At 34.0% G+C, this 17,512-nt stretch overlaps 1 protein-coding gene across 1 annotated transcript in view; it reads right to left on the bottom strand.

The window, feature by feature from the left end:
• Positions 1-250: 250 nt before the first annotated feature.
• Positions 251-17,512, bottom strand: part of PPP1R3A (protein phosphatase 1 regulatory subunit 3A) — a 41,821-nt gene continuing 24,559 nt past the window's right edge. Inside the window, exons 2-4 of the mRNA XM_012456998.2 lie at positions 5,655-5,713; positions 5,442-5,566; positions 251-3,530 (exon numbers count right to left, since the gene is read on the bottom strand). Of these exons, the coding sequence (XP_012312421.2) occupies positions 1,140-3,530; positions 5,442-5,566; positions 5,655-5,713 (2,575 nt within the window). The 3' untranslated portion in view covers positions 251-1,139. The remainder of the gene's footprint in view (positions 3,531-5,441; positions 5,567-5,654; positions 5,714-17,512) is intronic.

Genomic DNA, 17,512 nt, shown 5'->3' with positions numbered 1-17,512 from the left:
TTTGCTATAGATAATAGCAGTAAAAGCCACTGCTATATTGGATATTCATTTCTTCTTCAGTATATTTCCACATATACCTATTTGCCTACTTAAAATTTTGAGTTATCCAACAAGATGATAATCATGTAATAAATATCACCAAAGACTGTTTGTTTTCTAAATGCACTTTGGAGGACAATTCATTGTTTTATAATGAGAAAAGATCCAAAATTTGTTTGAAGACAAAAATACTACCATGTGGAACAAATAGTCCATTTGGAGTTTTTATTATCATTTAATGCCTTATGCTTTATAGGTACAAATTCATTCTGAAACAATGCTTGTGGAACTTTTAATTTACATTTTCAACTCTGAATAGTTGACATTGAAATAGTTCAGTTGTGTTACAGTCTTCCCTCACAAGAGAAAAGCATTGCTTAAAGACAGGCCACCCACAAAATTTTGCAGAATTGAAAGATAATCTCCCAATTGTTTTAGTCTTTGTCAGATTTTGCTTAAGAATGCCCTGACTTTGTAGCTATAAAGGTGTAAGACACATGTGTGTTTGTGTGTATCAAGTATTACTCAAGTGAACAGAATATGTTTAAGTTTGCACATTTCAATATATATGGGTTTTCTTAAAAATATGAAATGTTAAAATATTTGATCAATGTATCCTGATAAATGATACAGTGTTAAATACAAATTTCATGTTCAGCACTAAAAGCCCAAAAAAATCATCTGCCGTTGTCCATATTTTATCTGTTTTTTGAAACCTTAGGGGGAAATATATACTCTTAGGGAAAAAAAATGAAGCTTTATTGCTAGAGAAATGAATGCAAGAAATAGCACTTTAAGTAGTGAAGAGATGTGAAGCATTGCAACTTCATAGCCTGCTAAGGAGCAACAGCTGTACCTAATTTCAACTTGACGTGCTTCAGATCTCATATTCATATAGGTATTTAATGATCCAAACATAATGGTCCTATATAGAATAATTACTTATATGAAGGAGCAAACTTATTCGCATTCCTTTTTAAATGATCCTTCAAGAGAAAAACTGCACTGGATCTTTGAACAATGAATAGTCTCTTTCACCAATTCAAATGTTTGGGACGAAATAGCTTGTCTTTTAAGAGAGAATAATAATAGTGCTGGGGTTACTTCTTTTTGACAGACTCTTTTTGTCTACCCTCTTCCCAGGACAGCCAGGACAATGACAAAAGGTAGAATGCCAAGCCCACCATTAAGTCATAATGGTAGATAGTAACAAGAAATATCAGAAACAAAAGGAAGTAAGGTATTTTAGAGTTGGTATATTTTGAAAACAAAGATTCATTGCTTTGAGCTTGACTTTCCTGGACAGGGAGACTAGTAGAAGCAGAGCTCTCAGATTCCATTTCGCCTGAAGAGTATAGTGATTGCCCAGAGTTTATTAATCCTTCATTTTCATCCCTTGCTTCTTCCATATTCTCTAGAGGTTCACTGATTAAAATCATTGGCCCCAGAGATTTTTCCACACTACACTCTTCTGATTGGAAAATCTGGCCTGTACATTTTTCTTTTCTACTACCTGATGCCACTACTCCTGAACTTTCATAAACTTCTTCAGGTTTAGACTCAGGATAAGGGTGCTTCTCCATACCCTGGATTTTTCTTGTTGAATTACAATTATTTTCTGATTTCGTAGAAATAGGTTGGCTAGCCATGGTAGCAATTGCATTCTCTACAGCAATTTCCTGCTCATTAGTTGACACCGAAATTTCAGTATGATGTTTGGAAAAAGGAGAGCTATTCTGAGAAGCTCTATTAGTGTCCGAGTTAAAAGCAGAATGCACAATAGCATCTAAGTCTGTTTTCTTTGATAATTCTTGAACCTGTCCGTGATTTCTGTTTTCCGAAAATACCGTTTTGTCTGCTGGCAGCATCCCCAACTGTAAATTCAGTTTTGAAGTTGCTTTTTGATTTTCTGTAATGACCAGTGAGGATTCTTCCTCAGATGTTATATTTCTAGTGCCACATTTCTCCCTGTCATGTGTCTTCCTAGGATTGCACATAACCATGGTTTCTTCCTTCTCCATTTCATCTACACGTACGTTACAAATACCTAAATGTGATTCCTTTTCAAAATCATTGTCATAGATTACACTTATGGTATCTCGTTGACAAAGGGTATAATGTGAATCATCATTTCTCCCTTCATGTGGATCAAAGGCTGTTTCCTTTACCTCGATGGGCCTGTCACTTCGTGCTGTCTCTTGAGGTAGCTTAGCAATTATTGCTTTTTCTCTAGCAGACATGCTTTCTGGAGTACTTTCTGATGTTGTCTTAATTATACAGGCTGTACCTGCTTCTGCTTTCTCAGTAATACCATGATCAGCAAGAGAAGACAGTTCACAGCACACTGTTTCTTGGCAGGTAAACAATTCTTCTGTAAGAGAAGCTTTCAAACTCCTCGTATTATCTCTTGTTTCCCGCATATCTTCACAATCTGCTTGTTCTTTTATATGCTCTGTTATGTTTATCTTACTCTCTCTTGCTTTTCCCTGACTTTCCAGATTATTCCAACTTGGTTTACGCTGTGTGTTATTATCCTGATCTTCAGAATTAATCCAACCTGATTTTTCTTCTTCAGCTTGGGAAAGATAATCATTCCTCAAAACATTTTCAGTTCTTGATGAACAAACTTGACCAGTTATCCCTCCTAAAGCAATGCCTTCGCTGGTCAAATGATGATGCTCTGGGGTTAACACAGCTTCTTCCCAACTTAAATTTGTCCTTGGTGAGTGAGACATGTCTGCTGTGATTGCGGTATCTTTGCTCAGCAGAGGAGTTGGGTCTCTGTTACTATTTCCAGTCCCTTCCACACTTATTTTAGGGTTGCCCATCTTCCTTTCTTGGTCATGTAAGATTGTTTGGAAACTTTTTTTTTGTTTTTCATTAATGCCTAAATATATTCTTTGTTCTTCATCATCTTTACCATTGCCATAATCTTTCCTGGAAGATTCTTTTTCTGTTGATTCTTTGAGACATGCTGATATATCTGAATGGAAATCTCTTCCTAAACATCCCCAATCTTTAACTTCAATTTTTTTAGCTCCTCCTTCATATTTTTTATTAAGATTTCCTGCCATTAGTTGATCTGAAGAGGGGCAAGATATTTGCATTGTGCCACTGCCATGGGCTGGATTAGCATTACCATCCAGGACTTCTTTGCTGCCAATGTATAATTGCACTAGTTTATCTCTACTAGTATCTCCCAGTGATGGCTTGATTTCTCCCATATTTGAAGTAATTTCCTCTGAAAGTTGATGTGTACAATCATTTCCTGAAGAACATTTTTCATTGCAGTAAAAATCTCCCTTTATGGAGCTTTCTCCCGATGAACTTGGAGACAGAGACCTTTGGAACAAGTCAGTGCGTATTTCACCATGGATTTTATTCTTCTCTAGCCTCTCTGCTTTATTTGGAAAATTGACTGGATCTGTTGAAAATGTATTCTTTTCATCTCTGGAATCAGTACTTCTGGTTCTTATTAAGTGTTGATTTATCTTACGGGATAAAAACAACAAAAACATAATGACCATATGATCTTTTTAAATGTACAGTGAATTAGATAGGTTTTATTAACTCAGCTAGTAATTATCTGGTAGATATGTTTGATTGATTTCATTTGTGGATTTCATATAAACTCTGGAAGCTGGATGTTTTGGGGAGATCCTTGTATGACTGGGGAATGAGATTAGTAAGAAAAGGGGCCCAGATTAATCATTCTCCTTCCCAGCTTCCAAATATCGCATTGTATTATTCAACTATTCTTGCTTGTCATTGCACTTTCTCCTCACTTAGGCTATACACATTGATAGCTCCATGCTAATCAATTAGAGAGCAGCTTCCTGGGTGCCCCTTGCTGCATTTACACTTGCTGTAGGTGCCCCCATTACAGTTTCTCTTATTAATATGTTTTCTGCAAAGCCTCTGCAAACTATTAATAGCAAAACGTCACTCAAAGAAAAGTGAGGGAGTTAATGTCTCTGCAAATTCTGTTTTAATGACCCTCTGCCAACTGGTACTCAAATGTATTTGAGCTCTTCAGTGATGCCAACTGTCAGGATTTAACAGTGAGATGCCTGTGTTTTTTTTTTTTCTCCTCATAACTGACATTTGCATGATCTCAATAATTATATGCAAATCTTACGTTTTCCCCTTCTTCTCACATAAGGCTCATGTTACTTGTCAACTGCACAGCTGTCTTGTAAGCCAATGCCTGTGGGTTCCACAGATTTGGTTGTATTTCCATCTATTATAGAGCTTCATTGTTTTATGCATTAACATCAGCATGGAGAAAATTAGCATCTAAATTACAGCTCCCTGTTCATTTATTGGATGTACAATCTCAGTAACTTCTAAACAAACTTTTATATTTGAGCCTGCTCATTGTAATGAGATGTATTGGTGAAGTATGTGATTTTTCAGGACCGTTTCATTATATTCTATGGTTTGAAAAAAAATGGCAATGTTAACTTTCAGCTGGTGAGAATTCTCACAATGGGTGACAACTTTGTAGTTTCTTAAAGTTGGAGCAAAGTAAATTGCATACTTTAGTGATGCAGCTCCCATATCACTATAGAAAAGGTGGAATATGTGGGGAAATATATGAGCTCTATTTCTCTCCTGTTTCAGCACTGACACTTGAAGAAGCAAATGTCATTTTAATCTTAGATGATTATGAATCCATGTATTCCAATGATATGAGCTCCATTCAAATACAGTAAAGGATAAATTGCATTATGTGACTCATTTACTCCTATTTCTTCCTTTGTGATAAAAGTGCTATCTAAACCATCCCCCCAAAAAATTCCAAATAGATTGAATGTTCACCAAGTGTGAAATTTATGATAACAAATTTAAAACTAAATTGTATAGTACTGAATTTGTTTCCTGTTTTAAAATTATGGCACAGGGTATTTTCTTCTTACTTGGTAATTTAATATGCTACAATGATATAGAACTTGGAGATTCTCACAAGGATGGAATTTTTTTAAAAATGCTGTTACATGTGAGAATCATTGACTTGTAGAGTTGGATAGGACACTAACAATCCTCTAGTCCAGCCCTCTCATTTTATAGATGAGTTTATGCTAAGTATACACTTGTCACAAAGATTAGAAATGCACATCAGGATAGTGCTACCTCTCCTGTAATTCCTACAAACTATTACTCAGAGCTGCTCGTAAAGAGATAAGAAACGAATGTCATTAATTTACCACTGCAGAGACCAGAAGCAACATACAGAAATCAAAATGCCTTGTTGATCAAGCTAGAGATGCAAGGACAGAATAGGCTGTGCTTTCACATTTGCAAATTATATTAGTTGAAGCTATTGAAAGGCAGGCATTGCAGAATCTTTGAAGCACAAATGGATTCATCTTCTCTAATACCGTGGCAACCAGAACACTTACCATCAACTCTAATTCTTTTTCATTATGTTCATCATGTTCCCTGTTTATGTCTTTTACATTTTGATTACTGGTTTCCAGATCTTCCTTGTCCTCATGAGAACGAACGTTTGTTGGGATATAGGTATCTGAAAAGTTAATATAATTGTGCCTATGTAAGATTGTCTTAATTGTGGGTTTTAACAAAAGAGACAAAAAATGAATGAAAAATATTACCTGTATTCTTTGGATTCTCAAAGTTATTCCCTTCTGATGTTACTGATGATTCTTCTTTACTGTTAAATTTAAAAGACAATGTTATATATTTTTCTGGGACTCCATCTTCTAAGCGTTTTTACACAGGGGGAAATTCAATCAGTAACAAGCCAAATAAATATTATATAACCTTTCTTATTTTCTTGTATTATCTGGGATTTTTTTAAAACAAAAATGATCTTTCTGGAATAATGCAATAGTAAATATCGGTTGTAGAAAAATTTAAAAATAATTCATACAATGCCGTATTTCTAAACCAGAGTGTGTTGCTCACATTAAAACCTATATAACCAAAGTAAAAATACATGTAAATGTAGATTATTCTGTCTTTGATGAATTTCATCTTTGCAAGTGAGAATATTTTTCTCATGGCTTAATGAAAAATTTTATGAACTGACAGTCCATTTGTGGTCATGGAAATTGCTTTCTAACATTTCAATTTTTAATTTTTTGTGTTCCATTTTACTCAAAATCTTTTCAGTTGGACTAACATTAACTCTCCAGAAAAGCAAAAAAACAAAAGAAATAACAGTAAAAAAGAAACAAGCTAAAACTAAGAAATTGAAGGGCAGCTAAATTTATACTCAAAGACTTTATATATGTATTGCCACAGGCCAATTTTATAAGCAAGACGTTGGATCATTTATATGCAAGCATATACTTTCCTTCTTTAAAATAATTTGGGTTATATTTCCTTTTCTAGAATACTCTGCATACTGATTGTAAAAGACAAATAACTTTTTCTTTCAAATGTAATCTATTTGCAGTTGTATTTGTGGAGTCATTAGAATTTAGATTTGTCCATGACACTCAGTAGGAAAACTGTTGGTTAAAAAAAAAAAGCCCACTTTGTATATAGTTACGTCACAAGTCAATTTATCAGAAATATTTGGTCCAGTATACACATTTTATTGTACTGTCTCAGCTGAATTTCTTTCTGGTGACTTTTCTCAATGACTTTTCTGAAACAAAAGAATCTGGAAAGTTGACAATGGCTGACAAATTTGTGTAATAAGAGTCTAGTCTTCATTGCATAAGCAACTTTCATCCAAATCACAGGAAGGCTATCACAAATCATGAGAAATTGAAAATTCTTCCATTTTGACCATGCAAGAAGATAATTCAGTTTTGTATATATTTATGAATCATAATTTTAACTTTACTAAAAACATTTGGTACTTTTAGCGGGCCCATATGTAGAAAATAATGCTTCTATATAAACATAATTTTATTAGAACAATATACTGTTTGCATAATCGATACTGACTTAATCTGTAAGTCCATATGAGGCCAAAAACTATGCTAAGATTTATTTTTATGGAATCCAACTGCAAGCTGACACATCTTTCTTTCTCCATGTATATAATGTTTATGTGCTTAAAAATATATAAACCATTAAACAGCAATTATTCCTGCCTCCTCTTTATTCCCATAACAATAGTGAAAGTATTATTTGTAGAAGAAAAATAAGTCATTCAAATATTTTTCTTTTTACCTAACCAAAATGCTATCAATCACTTCTCTAATTCAATTCTTTAAATAGTTTAATTCTTAAATAATGATCACATCAAAAGGACAGCAGCCTGCTTTATCTTATCTGGGGATAAAATAAGTATTCAACTATGTGTTCTTATGTTAGTGTCTTAAAAGCATAAATATAGAAATATAGGAGGAAAACTTCATATTCACAGACAAGTATAAACAAGAAAAGTAGAGTTAAGTGAAATTTAAATATCATATCAAATATCTATGAAGAAAAACTGAGAGAATATTTGTAAGATTCCTATGGGGAAAGTAGTAAAATTATATCAAGGAATGTTAAAGAAGATCCTTAAAATGTTGATAAACATACCATGTTCATAGATAGAAAGAAAATATTATGAAGATGTCAGTTCTCTCATAAATTGATCTACAGATTCAATAATAATCAAAACACCAAAACATTTTTTATAGAATTTGAAAATACAATTCTGAACAGAAAAATAAAGGGCTAAAATGTTTCTGAGAAATAACAGGGAGGAACTTTATCAGATTAAGTATTTTTAATAAATATTTCTTTATTAAGATAGTGTTATATTGGTACACAGTCAGGTAAACTAACTAATAAGACAGTATTGACAGCTTAGAACTTTGGTATATATGACAAATGGTATATCCAAAACCTTGGTAAATGACAAATGCAGCATATCAGACAAGAGAAAATATGGTACTTTTCAGTAAATGGAGATAGAGAAAATGGCGACCAGTTGGATTTATATCTTAAATGTCAAAAACCTTGAAATTCTTCCAAGAAAATATATGTGAATATCTTCTGGACCTCAGAGTAGGAAATATTTTCTTAAGAAAAATATTATTTAAAAATTGGTCAGTTTAACTGTAATAAAATTTAAAATGTTTGTTCATTAAGAGACTATGCAGCAAAAATAGAAGTTATAAAGTGTGAGAAGATGGTTTAGTTAACACAAAATGAACATAAATAAGTATCAAGAATACACAATGAACTCCTACAAATCAATAAGAAAGCACAAACAATTCATTGTGTGTCAGGGGGCAGGGTGACAGACATTTCAGAGAAGAGGAAACACATATAGTCAATAAGCACATAATAGGATGGTCAGCATTAATTAAGAACAGAGAAATGAAATCAAGACCACGAAGAGTTATAATTCTATACTCATTTCATTAATAAAAAGTTTAAATGTCTACTAATATCAAGAGTTGAAGATGGTTGAAGCCATGGGTGCTTTTTTTTTTTTTGGAGACAAAAAAAGACCTCTGTCACCTAGGCTAGAGTGCAGTGAAGCAATCTTAGCTCACTGCAACCTTAGCCTCCCAAGTTGCTAGCATTACAGGAACAGGTGCAGGACACCACATCCTACTAATTTTTTGTATTTTAGTAGAGATGAGGTTTCACCATGTTGCCCAGGCTGGCCTTGAACTCCTAAACTCAGGCAATCCACCCACCTCAGCCTCCCAAAGCGCTAGAATTACAGGCATGAGCCACTGCACCTGGTTCCCAGGCTTTCTTGTACATTGCTGGTGGGAGAATAAATATGTAAAACCACTTTGAAAAACAATTTGACTGACATTATCTTCAAAATTAAACATTTATATAAATGATGACCACTACTTCCAGCCCCAGGTATATACCCAAGAGAAATTCTTGTATATATACCTGAGATATTTAAAGGAATGTTAATGGTGTCATTGTTAACTGTGTAAGTCTTGAACCAACCCAAATTCCCATCAACAGAAGAATACATACAAAATTATTAATATCACAAAAAGGAGTATTATACAGCACTCAAAATCAATAAACTATATAGGCATACAACAATATGAATAAATCTTAGCAATATAATATTAAATGAACCATTCCAAAGTATTATAACAGAGGACATTCTTTTTATTAAGCTAAAAACTACCTATATGTGTAAATAAAATTACTTGTCCCTTGCTATATTATAAATTACATAGTCATATACATAATATAAATCATAGTTATAGCTATATATAACTACACATATTTAATATATATAGCAAAGGACAAGTAATTTTATTTATATATATGTAGTTATTAGCTTAATAAAAATATTTCTCTGTTAAAATACTTTGGAACTGTTCATTTAATATTATGTTGATAAGATTTATCCATATTGTTGTATGTCTCTGTGGTTTATTATATATTATAAATTACATAGATATATAGCAAGTGGTAATTTTACAGTAGTACACTAAAAATAATTGATTTTCAAGATATTATGGCTATATCAGGTAGTGATATATTTTGGCTGTGTCCCCACGCAATTCTCATCTTGAATTGTAACTCCCACAATTCTCACGTGTCATGGGAAAACCCAGAGGGAGGTGATTGAATTATGAGGGTGGGTCTTTCCTGTGCCATTCTCATGATAGTAAATGAGTCTCATGAGATCTGATGTTTTTAAAAACAGAAGTTTCCCTTCATAAGCTCTCTTTTTGCCTGCTGCCACCCATGTAAGATGTGACTTGCTCCTCCTTGCCTTCTGCTGTGATTGTGAGGCTTTCCCAGCCTTGTGAAACTGTAAGTTCTTAAGCCTCTTTCTTTTGTAAATTGCCCAGTCTGGGGTATGTCTTTATCAGCAGTGTGAAAACAAACCAATATGGGTGGGCCAAATTATGGGGAAGGAATCAGAAAATGAAATGAGTAGAATTCAGTCATTATTTGGGGTGGCTATTTTAAAGGTGCTTATTAATAGTTTGAAATGTCTAAATAAATTCTAGTTTCAAGTAATTTATGAAGATAGATGGATTACTCCCTGGCCCACATTAGAGGATGCCTATTAATAAAATACCACTTTGAAATTCAAAGTACAAGTCACATGACCAATTCAACTAAAGAGGTGAATTCAAGAGCTTTAGAACATTTGAGAAAAAAGACAAAGAACTTGATGGTTGATGATGATAGGGCCCAGAACTATGACAATTGTGATATGAAGAAAGTATACTTTTGAATATTTCTCATCTCTCCTTTATGTTCCTTGAGTTCTTTTTGATCAAGAGAGTTTTTTATTTTTCTGCATTCCCAGTGGCTAACACAGTGCCTGACACATAATAGTGGCATAAGAAATGCTGTTGAATGAATAAATGCACAGCATCCTTTCCACCCTCCCTTCCCCTCTCTACCTTTTGCCAAAATTACTATAACAGTGTTCTTCTCTTATTTCCTCATTTAATTTCAGAAAATGACCTAATATTTTAAAATATGTATATTTTTGTTTCTCTTCTAAGACTTAAAGTATTACCCCTTCAGAGTTCAGGACAATGGTTTCAATTATGGAGTCAATAATGAGTCAAGATTTAAACATAATTTTAAAATTCTTATAAATTTAGAAATTAAAAAGTAAAAAAAAAAGAGTGGAACAATACTTTGTTTCCAGTGTACCTTAAATTATACAATAGAGTCACCTATATTATTTAATCATGAGATAGATCATTTTTTCTTCTAAGAGATATTTTAAAATATCTATGTGTCATAAATTATAATAAACACTAAGAAATCATAAATATTCCCTAGTCTCTTATCTCAAGGAAGCTACAATGTGAAGATGGAAATAGAAACATCGACAGGTAATCATAATTACTACAAGGGATAAGTATTATAATAAACAATGGGATATGATAGATATTCTTTTAGAAATAAGAAGAGAGGACAGAATTTATCAGAAGACTGTTGGAGGAATCAGGAAGTTCATCTCAAAGTTAGTAACGTTCAGAGTTAGGATTTTAGGGAAAACTAGGAGTTTCCCAATTAGAGAAGAATACAGTCATTGTAGGCAGAGGGAACAACAGGTGGCCAAAGACAAGACTAAGAAAGCACGAAAGAAATAGGCACATCTAGAAATGATGAGATGTTCAGAGGGTTGGAGTCTGTTTGGGGAAAGAATGCCAAGGGACAGAATTAGAATTAGTTCTAATTAGGGCTTAGCATAGCAGGAAAAATGAGGTTGAATTATTTAGGTACTTCTTCACCAGTGGCATGGGGGTAGGGATAAACAGGAGAGAGATGTGGTCAGATTTACATTTACCAACCTATTTCTGCAGGTAATGTACAGGAGACACTGGACAGGATGAGCCACAATGGAGCAGAAAGACTAATCATGAGGCTCCTGAAACATTTCAGGCACAAAATGACAAGGGCTAAGGGTACTGGTAATGAAGAAAGAAAAAAAGAACCAAATATGAGTTTTAATTTTTGACGTAGCATCAATATGATTTGATCGATATGCTGTACATAGATTTTTAAAATGTCCTTCTCTACCCAACCTCAGTTGCATTCATCAGAATTAGAAATCTACATTGTCGCCCCTTCCAAGACCTAGGCCAAGATGGTTAACTGAGAGCTCCTGTACTACAAGTCAGCAAGGTCTTAAATTAGTCTTCAGATTGGTTTTGATGTTTTATGCACTGAGTGACTTGCTTTCCAGGAGTTCACGTGGACGCCTTCTTCAGGGTTCCTTCTTAATCTCTGGCACACATGTCTAGATGGTGAACCAGCAAGTTATATCTAGGTTTCTGATTTTTATTCCAGTCCTTCACTGAGGAAAATAAAATGTTTTCTTATTCACACTAGTCACCTAGGTTCACAACATTCTAAGGAGTTCTTACCAACCAGTAGAATGCCCCCTTGGGCATTCTACTAGATGAATTTCTAAGGAACTAGAAATCAAATTAAGCATCTCTGTTGTTTAGAAGACCTGTTACCTTATTTCTCCCCTCTCTAATAAATATGATAGATCTCAAGTATAACAATAGTTCCCAAGAATGGCCTTTCATGTCAGAAACTTAAGGCCTTACCCTCTGTAAAATCTAAATTAATATAACCTGTGTATGGAAGTGAAGATGGGGAATAGAGAAAGATGGTACTAACAGTTTTGTAAAATGATTTTGATGTGAGGCCAGGTATGCAAACTCCTAATATAGATAGCAATGCATCTCACTATACTGTTTCATTTAGCTATGCAGACTGCTCCTCCCTAGATGATAGGCAGTTGGGAGACTCATTCCTTTAGTTGCAATTCCTGGCTCCAAACCCCTTCCGCTGCTTCTTACTAGCTTCATGTGAGTTTAAAGCATGCTTTACTACTATTTAGACAACTCTTAAGATAATCAAGAAATAAAGGATTATGCAGAGGTTTCTAATTTGGAGATTTAAAAGGCTGGAACCACCATCATTTGACATGGAGATTTAAAAGGAAAAGCATGGGCGAACGAAAGAGGACAAGCGTTATTGAAGGAACTATGTTAAGCTTATAAACTACTCTTTAACCAAATGGGAAGTGAAAACTAGTGTTTGTTGAATGGAAAATGCCCAGGTTGTCATTTTTCCTTTTTCCCTTATGATATCATTGCACAAAGGCTTGTACTATCTTTATAAGTTGAGGTAAATTTACCCTCACTTCAAAGAAATGGGACATAATATTGAAATTTTATGTGATGACTTCTAGTAGACATTAAATAAGTATGTGCTGAACATAAGAAGAAATGAATGTTTTCCAGGCAAGTTACAATTGTGAAATGTAGCAGTAATTTTAAATTTATAACAATCTGTATTTATTCATTCAATCATTTAACAAATATTTAGTGAGTACCTACCAACTGCAAAATGTTACACTGGATTACCACAAAAAGCAAGACGGAGTCCCTGCCCTCAAAAGGCTCACAAGCTAATGGGGAAAGTGAACAAGGGCATAAAGCAACAGCCCCAGGGTATAATAACTGTGTCCTCGTTGAGGAACAGAGTAGGGTAGGAATAGCTTCTAGAAGGACATGGCCTCTAAGCTGAAACCTAAATAAGAAGCCCTAGCTAGAGAAAAGGAGAGAAGCAATTCCAAGCTTAAGGTATTACTTGCAAAAATCTTCTAAGTAAAAAAAAAAAGAATTATTCTCAACGTGTCAATTAATCCAAGATACAATTTAGTAAAAATGAAAGACTAAAGGCCCTGGGCACCAACCAATTGGTAGTCAACTAACTTAAGAGGCACAAATTTAAATCCAAACAGTGCCTCTCAAAATGTGGTTCACAGACCTCCTATGTGAAAATGACCCAGTACTTATTACAAATGCTGCTTCAGGGGGCCGAAATGGGCTACTGAATCAGCATCTCTGGAGTGGGCAGTGGGAACCTACATTTTTAACTGGCACCTCAGAGTTAGGTGAGGTGCAGTAGTGCTTGTCTAACTACACATATTAAAAAAATGTATCTACAGGCAGACACTCTGAGACTCCTGAAATGTGGTGCACGAAGTGCCTCTTCATGTCTCAAACTTTTCAGTAAGCTACATACAATTATGCTACAGCTATAGCTCTAGGCACAAAAGAATAAATGTTTACATATCTCATATGTACCAGAAAAGAAACAACACATTGAAGAATAGACCAATCATCTTATGTGCCTTACAGAATAAAATAATGAAACAGATGGGATAGAAACTGAAAGGCATTTTCAACCTATCTAATAAAATAAGTAAGCAAAAAATAATTTGTGTTTCTACGCCAGCTATTAATCATTCAAAATGTTAGTTCTACAGATTCTTTACCTCTGAGCCCCATGTAACTTACAGAAAGTTTATTTTACTTTTTATGCCGAATTCCTCTCAGATTTATAAGGAACCTCACACTTGGATTGTTCAATCCCATCATTTTATAGAGAAAGGAAAACTAAAACCCAGTTAAACAATATGGCAGAAGTCATACAACCAACTAGTGGCAAATCCATAACTAGATCCAAGTTTCTTCATCATTATGTCAGTGTTCTTTCCATAAAGGGTCAATCCATGGTAAAAAGCAAAAAAACAAAAACAAACAACAACAAAAAAACCCGCATGCAAATCTCAGTCTTTCTGGTTACTTAATACTTACTAAATCAATTACTCACCATGTGACTTCAGCAAGATACTTAAATCAACCTCTCTGTGCCTCATTTTTCTCCAAAATCTTCCCTACTCCTTACACAGAGTAGTTATTTAGCATAGTTTCCAACACATGAAAGTGTTTATTATTAGTAGTAAATGTAGTAAATTACACACTGATCATTAATTCTACATTATCACAAAAATGAATTTGTATGCTGCCTCTTTTACTCAGTTATCTATATTTTTAATGTTTACCATATTCTCTCATATCTTTAATATGCAAGCTACTCCTAAGAGTAAAGTTGCTCAGCCATTTAAATATACCCTTATTATCAGAAGAGTACCCTTCAAAGAAAAATCATTAGATCTTCAATGACAGTAACCTTTTGATTAAAAGTAGCCTCTCTAAACACAATGTACACTGGCATGATAACTTGCACCTTCTTTCATTACCTAATTGATTTATTCAGTGTTAGGATTTTGGCACGATGTAAATATTACTGCAGTTTCTGGATATGTCACACTTCTGTTTTTGGAGTTACAATTAATTTTAACACTGTCAAAATGTAGTAGTTTTTAGTATAAGCAATAATATGGTTTTTCCAAAGGTCACATAATGATGTTGTGCTAAAACTCCATGTGTCTCTTAAAAAATTAGTGAAACCTCTTAAAGATCTATGCCACAAAGTCCAAGTCTAATGTGATAGAATTACCCAACCAGTTAAGGTGAATGGCAGGATTAGGTTGTAAGCAGCAAAGTCTGCTCCAAGAGGAATCAAAATGTTGGCATGAAAAGTAATCATTTCCAAAGTGAGTCATGAATATTGTATTTGTGTCTCCTTAACATTCAGCCTGAAAGTGCTCAGAATTTTCTAAACAGGACCAAACGCGGAATTCTTGGGCATCACCTCTCACTCTATGATAAACAGTTAAAAAGTAAATGTGAAACTACTCAAGTTCAGACCAGCCCTCTTCATTCAAAGCTTGTGATCTCATTTTGTTTCTTTCACTCTCCTTCACAAAAGAAAAGAAAATAAATAACCTTTAAAATCAGAAATAATATGAGTCTCCTTTGAGATTTTTTTAAAAGTCACTCGACAACAGTATATCATCATTGGCACTAAGTGGACACATACAGAAATGCCAAACAGCGTTTCCAAGGGTAAATTATTATATAGTGTATTGTAGACTGTTTCTTTTCATAATGTTATGTTGCAGCTTCCCTAAAAACTGACCTTCTAGAATTCTGACATTTCATAGCCACTCATATATTAAAGAACAGAAGAAAGTAAAGACTTATACTTAACAACAGACAAAATTCATAATACATTAGCCAACTACTACAGCTTAATATATTTTCCTTTTGTGTTACAGCACCAGCTAGTCTTCTCTTGATCAGGAATAAAACAAAAAGTGGAAGACAAACATTCGATTAAAAGAGAGATAAATGTCTAATTGTGAACAGCAGCATCTGAGGAGAAACAAGGAACTATGCAGAAGGAATTAAGGATGAAAAAATGCATTAGGTTCAGTTTCTTGATAATGCAAGAAATGAAAAGAAAATGAATACAGTTTGTCATCATTAACAGGCATTGAAAGAAGCAAAAAATAGTCTCAAGAAAAACTGAGAATTTTTAAAATGTCTTTATATTATTCTTGTATGCTGAATCTGGGGACTAATAACCGACATAATAAGGCACATTGTTTTTTCTTTTGACCGACTCATCGTTTTTTGTGGGCATCACATTTCTTATCTGTAAAGTGAAAGCTCTGGATTAGATTAGAAAGCCACAAATACAATACAGTCATGCTGACCTTTCTCTCTAACACTCATGGCAAGCACTGATAACAGATAAAGGGGATTCCTTGCTATGGCCATATTGAGCCCCACTACCTTTCTTTTCCACAGCCAAGCAGCCACTACCCATAAACTCCTTCATTGCTCAAAATGCAACCAATTTCCCTTCTTAGCATTAATATTAAATAAAATACCACAGTTGAAGAGCCCTACATTTATATAACTAATAGAAATATTCTGAGTATCATTTAGAGGTGTTTAATTAAAAATATTCTTAATACTTTTAATAGACAAATGCTAGTAGAATCAATAGAAGTAATTGCTTACCTAAAATTCCAATATAGCCAAGGATAAATTGTCAATTAAATCATATAATCAGTATTAACAATTTAAAATGTAGTACCACAGAAATCTCACCTGCATAGTTTGTGAGCTATTCTTATATTATTTCTACTACATGTAATGGAATGGTTTATTTCCACGACATTTTATTTACATCAAAGGATACCTTTTCAAAAAATAAAACATTACCAATATCTACAATTAAGTAAAACAATACAATGAATATACCTATTATATTAAGCTAATTTATTACTTTTAAAATGTGACTATAAACCACGGCAAACCACAAGCCCATTGGGGATACTGTGCTAAACTGCTCAAGCATTCAAATAACTTAGAACATACCACTATGTTAGTGACCAGATTGTTTTATTGAGCTATTTTCCTCTTTGCATAAAACGGAATTGTCACATTTCTTAAAAATCTTCATTTCAATATCTAAGTTAGAACATTGTCCAATACCTCAGAGCTTTATCTTGAAAACATACTGAAAACAAAAGGTACTTTGCCTTCTTGATCCAGGAAATTTCAACAGCAAAGAGAGAAGCAACTGAAAAACAGAATCCTATTGGAGAATTCCTTGCTAAGTCTCTCTTCAAAAGTTCCATCATTTTTTAACTCTTCTGTTCCTACCGAGGAAAACAGGTCTAAATTTGCTTTGTCATGGCAAAGTGGTAGGTGTTGTTTTTTCTAGCTAACCCCAAAGGAAGTAGGGAGAAAAAAAAGACCTTTTAGTCTTAATTCTCTGATTGGGTTGTGCACCATGTCCAATTCTGTAGAGCTGGGTACTCTCTAAAGAGGCACTCAATTGTCAGGATCTAGTGCATAACTAAGTAGAATCTGGGAGGTCCAAGTGCAAACCAAAAAAAAAGTTAGATTGTTTTGTAATGAGGTGTAATTACAAGCAGAATTTATGAACTGTAAGTCAAAGACTTATAGATAAACCTGGCCCAAAGACCTCCATTACAACTTGCCAATCACATTCAATTGAGAGAAAAATATGAATGTTTTTCAGTGATGGATACTGGAAACACTGAATATACTTCAGAGAGCTACCATAAAAAAAAAATTCTCAAACTTACTGGCCTGAAGTCCCTATTTTACCTGAGTTCTTAAAGGAGAGTAATACTCACCCTTGGAAGAGGTCGGTAGCAAGAAACTTGCGATTGTCCAACTGAGAGTCTTGCTACCTCAGAAGTCTTATCTCCAAAATTCTCTCTCCACAACTTCCCCACAACATAAGTGCTGACAGCTTGACACAGCCTACATTGTTCAAAAATAATCAG

This window comes from Aotus nancymaae, unplaced genomic scaffold, assembly GCF_030222135.1.
Source record: "Aotus nancymaae isolate 86718 unplaced genomic scaffold, 86718_ANA_hifiasm-v0.15.2.pri h1tg000002l, whole genome shotgun sequence".
NCBI classification, from domain to species: Eukaryota; Metazoa; Chordata; class Mammalia; order Primates; family Aotidae; genus Aotus; species Aotus nancymaae.
The sequence above is the reverse complement of the archived record's forward strand: the minus strand, read 5'-3'. Positions and strand labels throughout refer to the sequence as shown.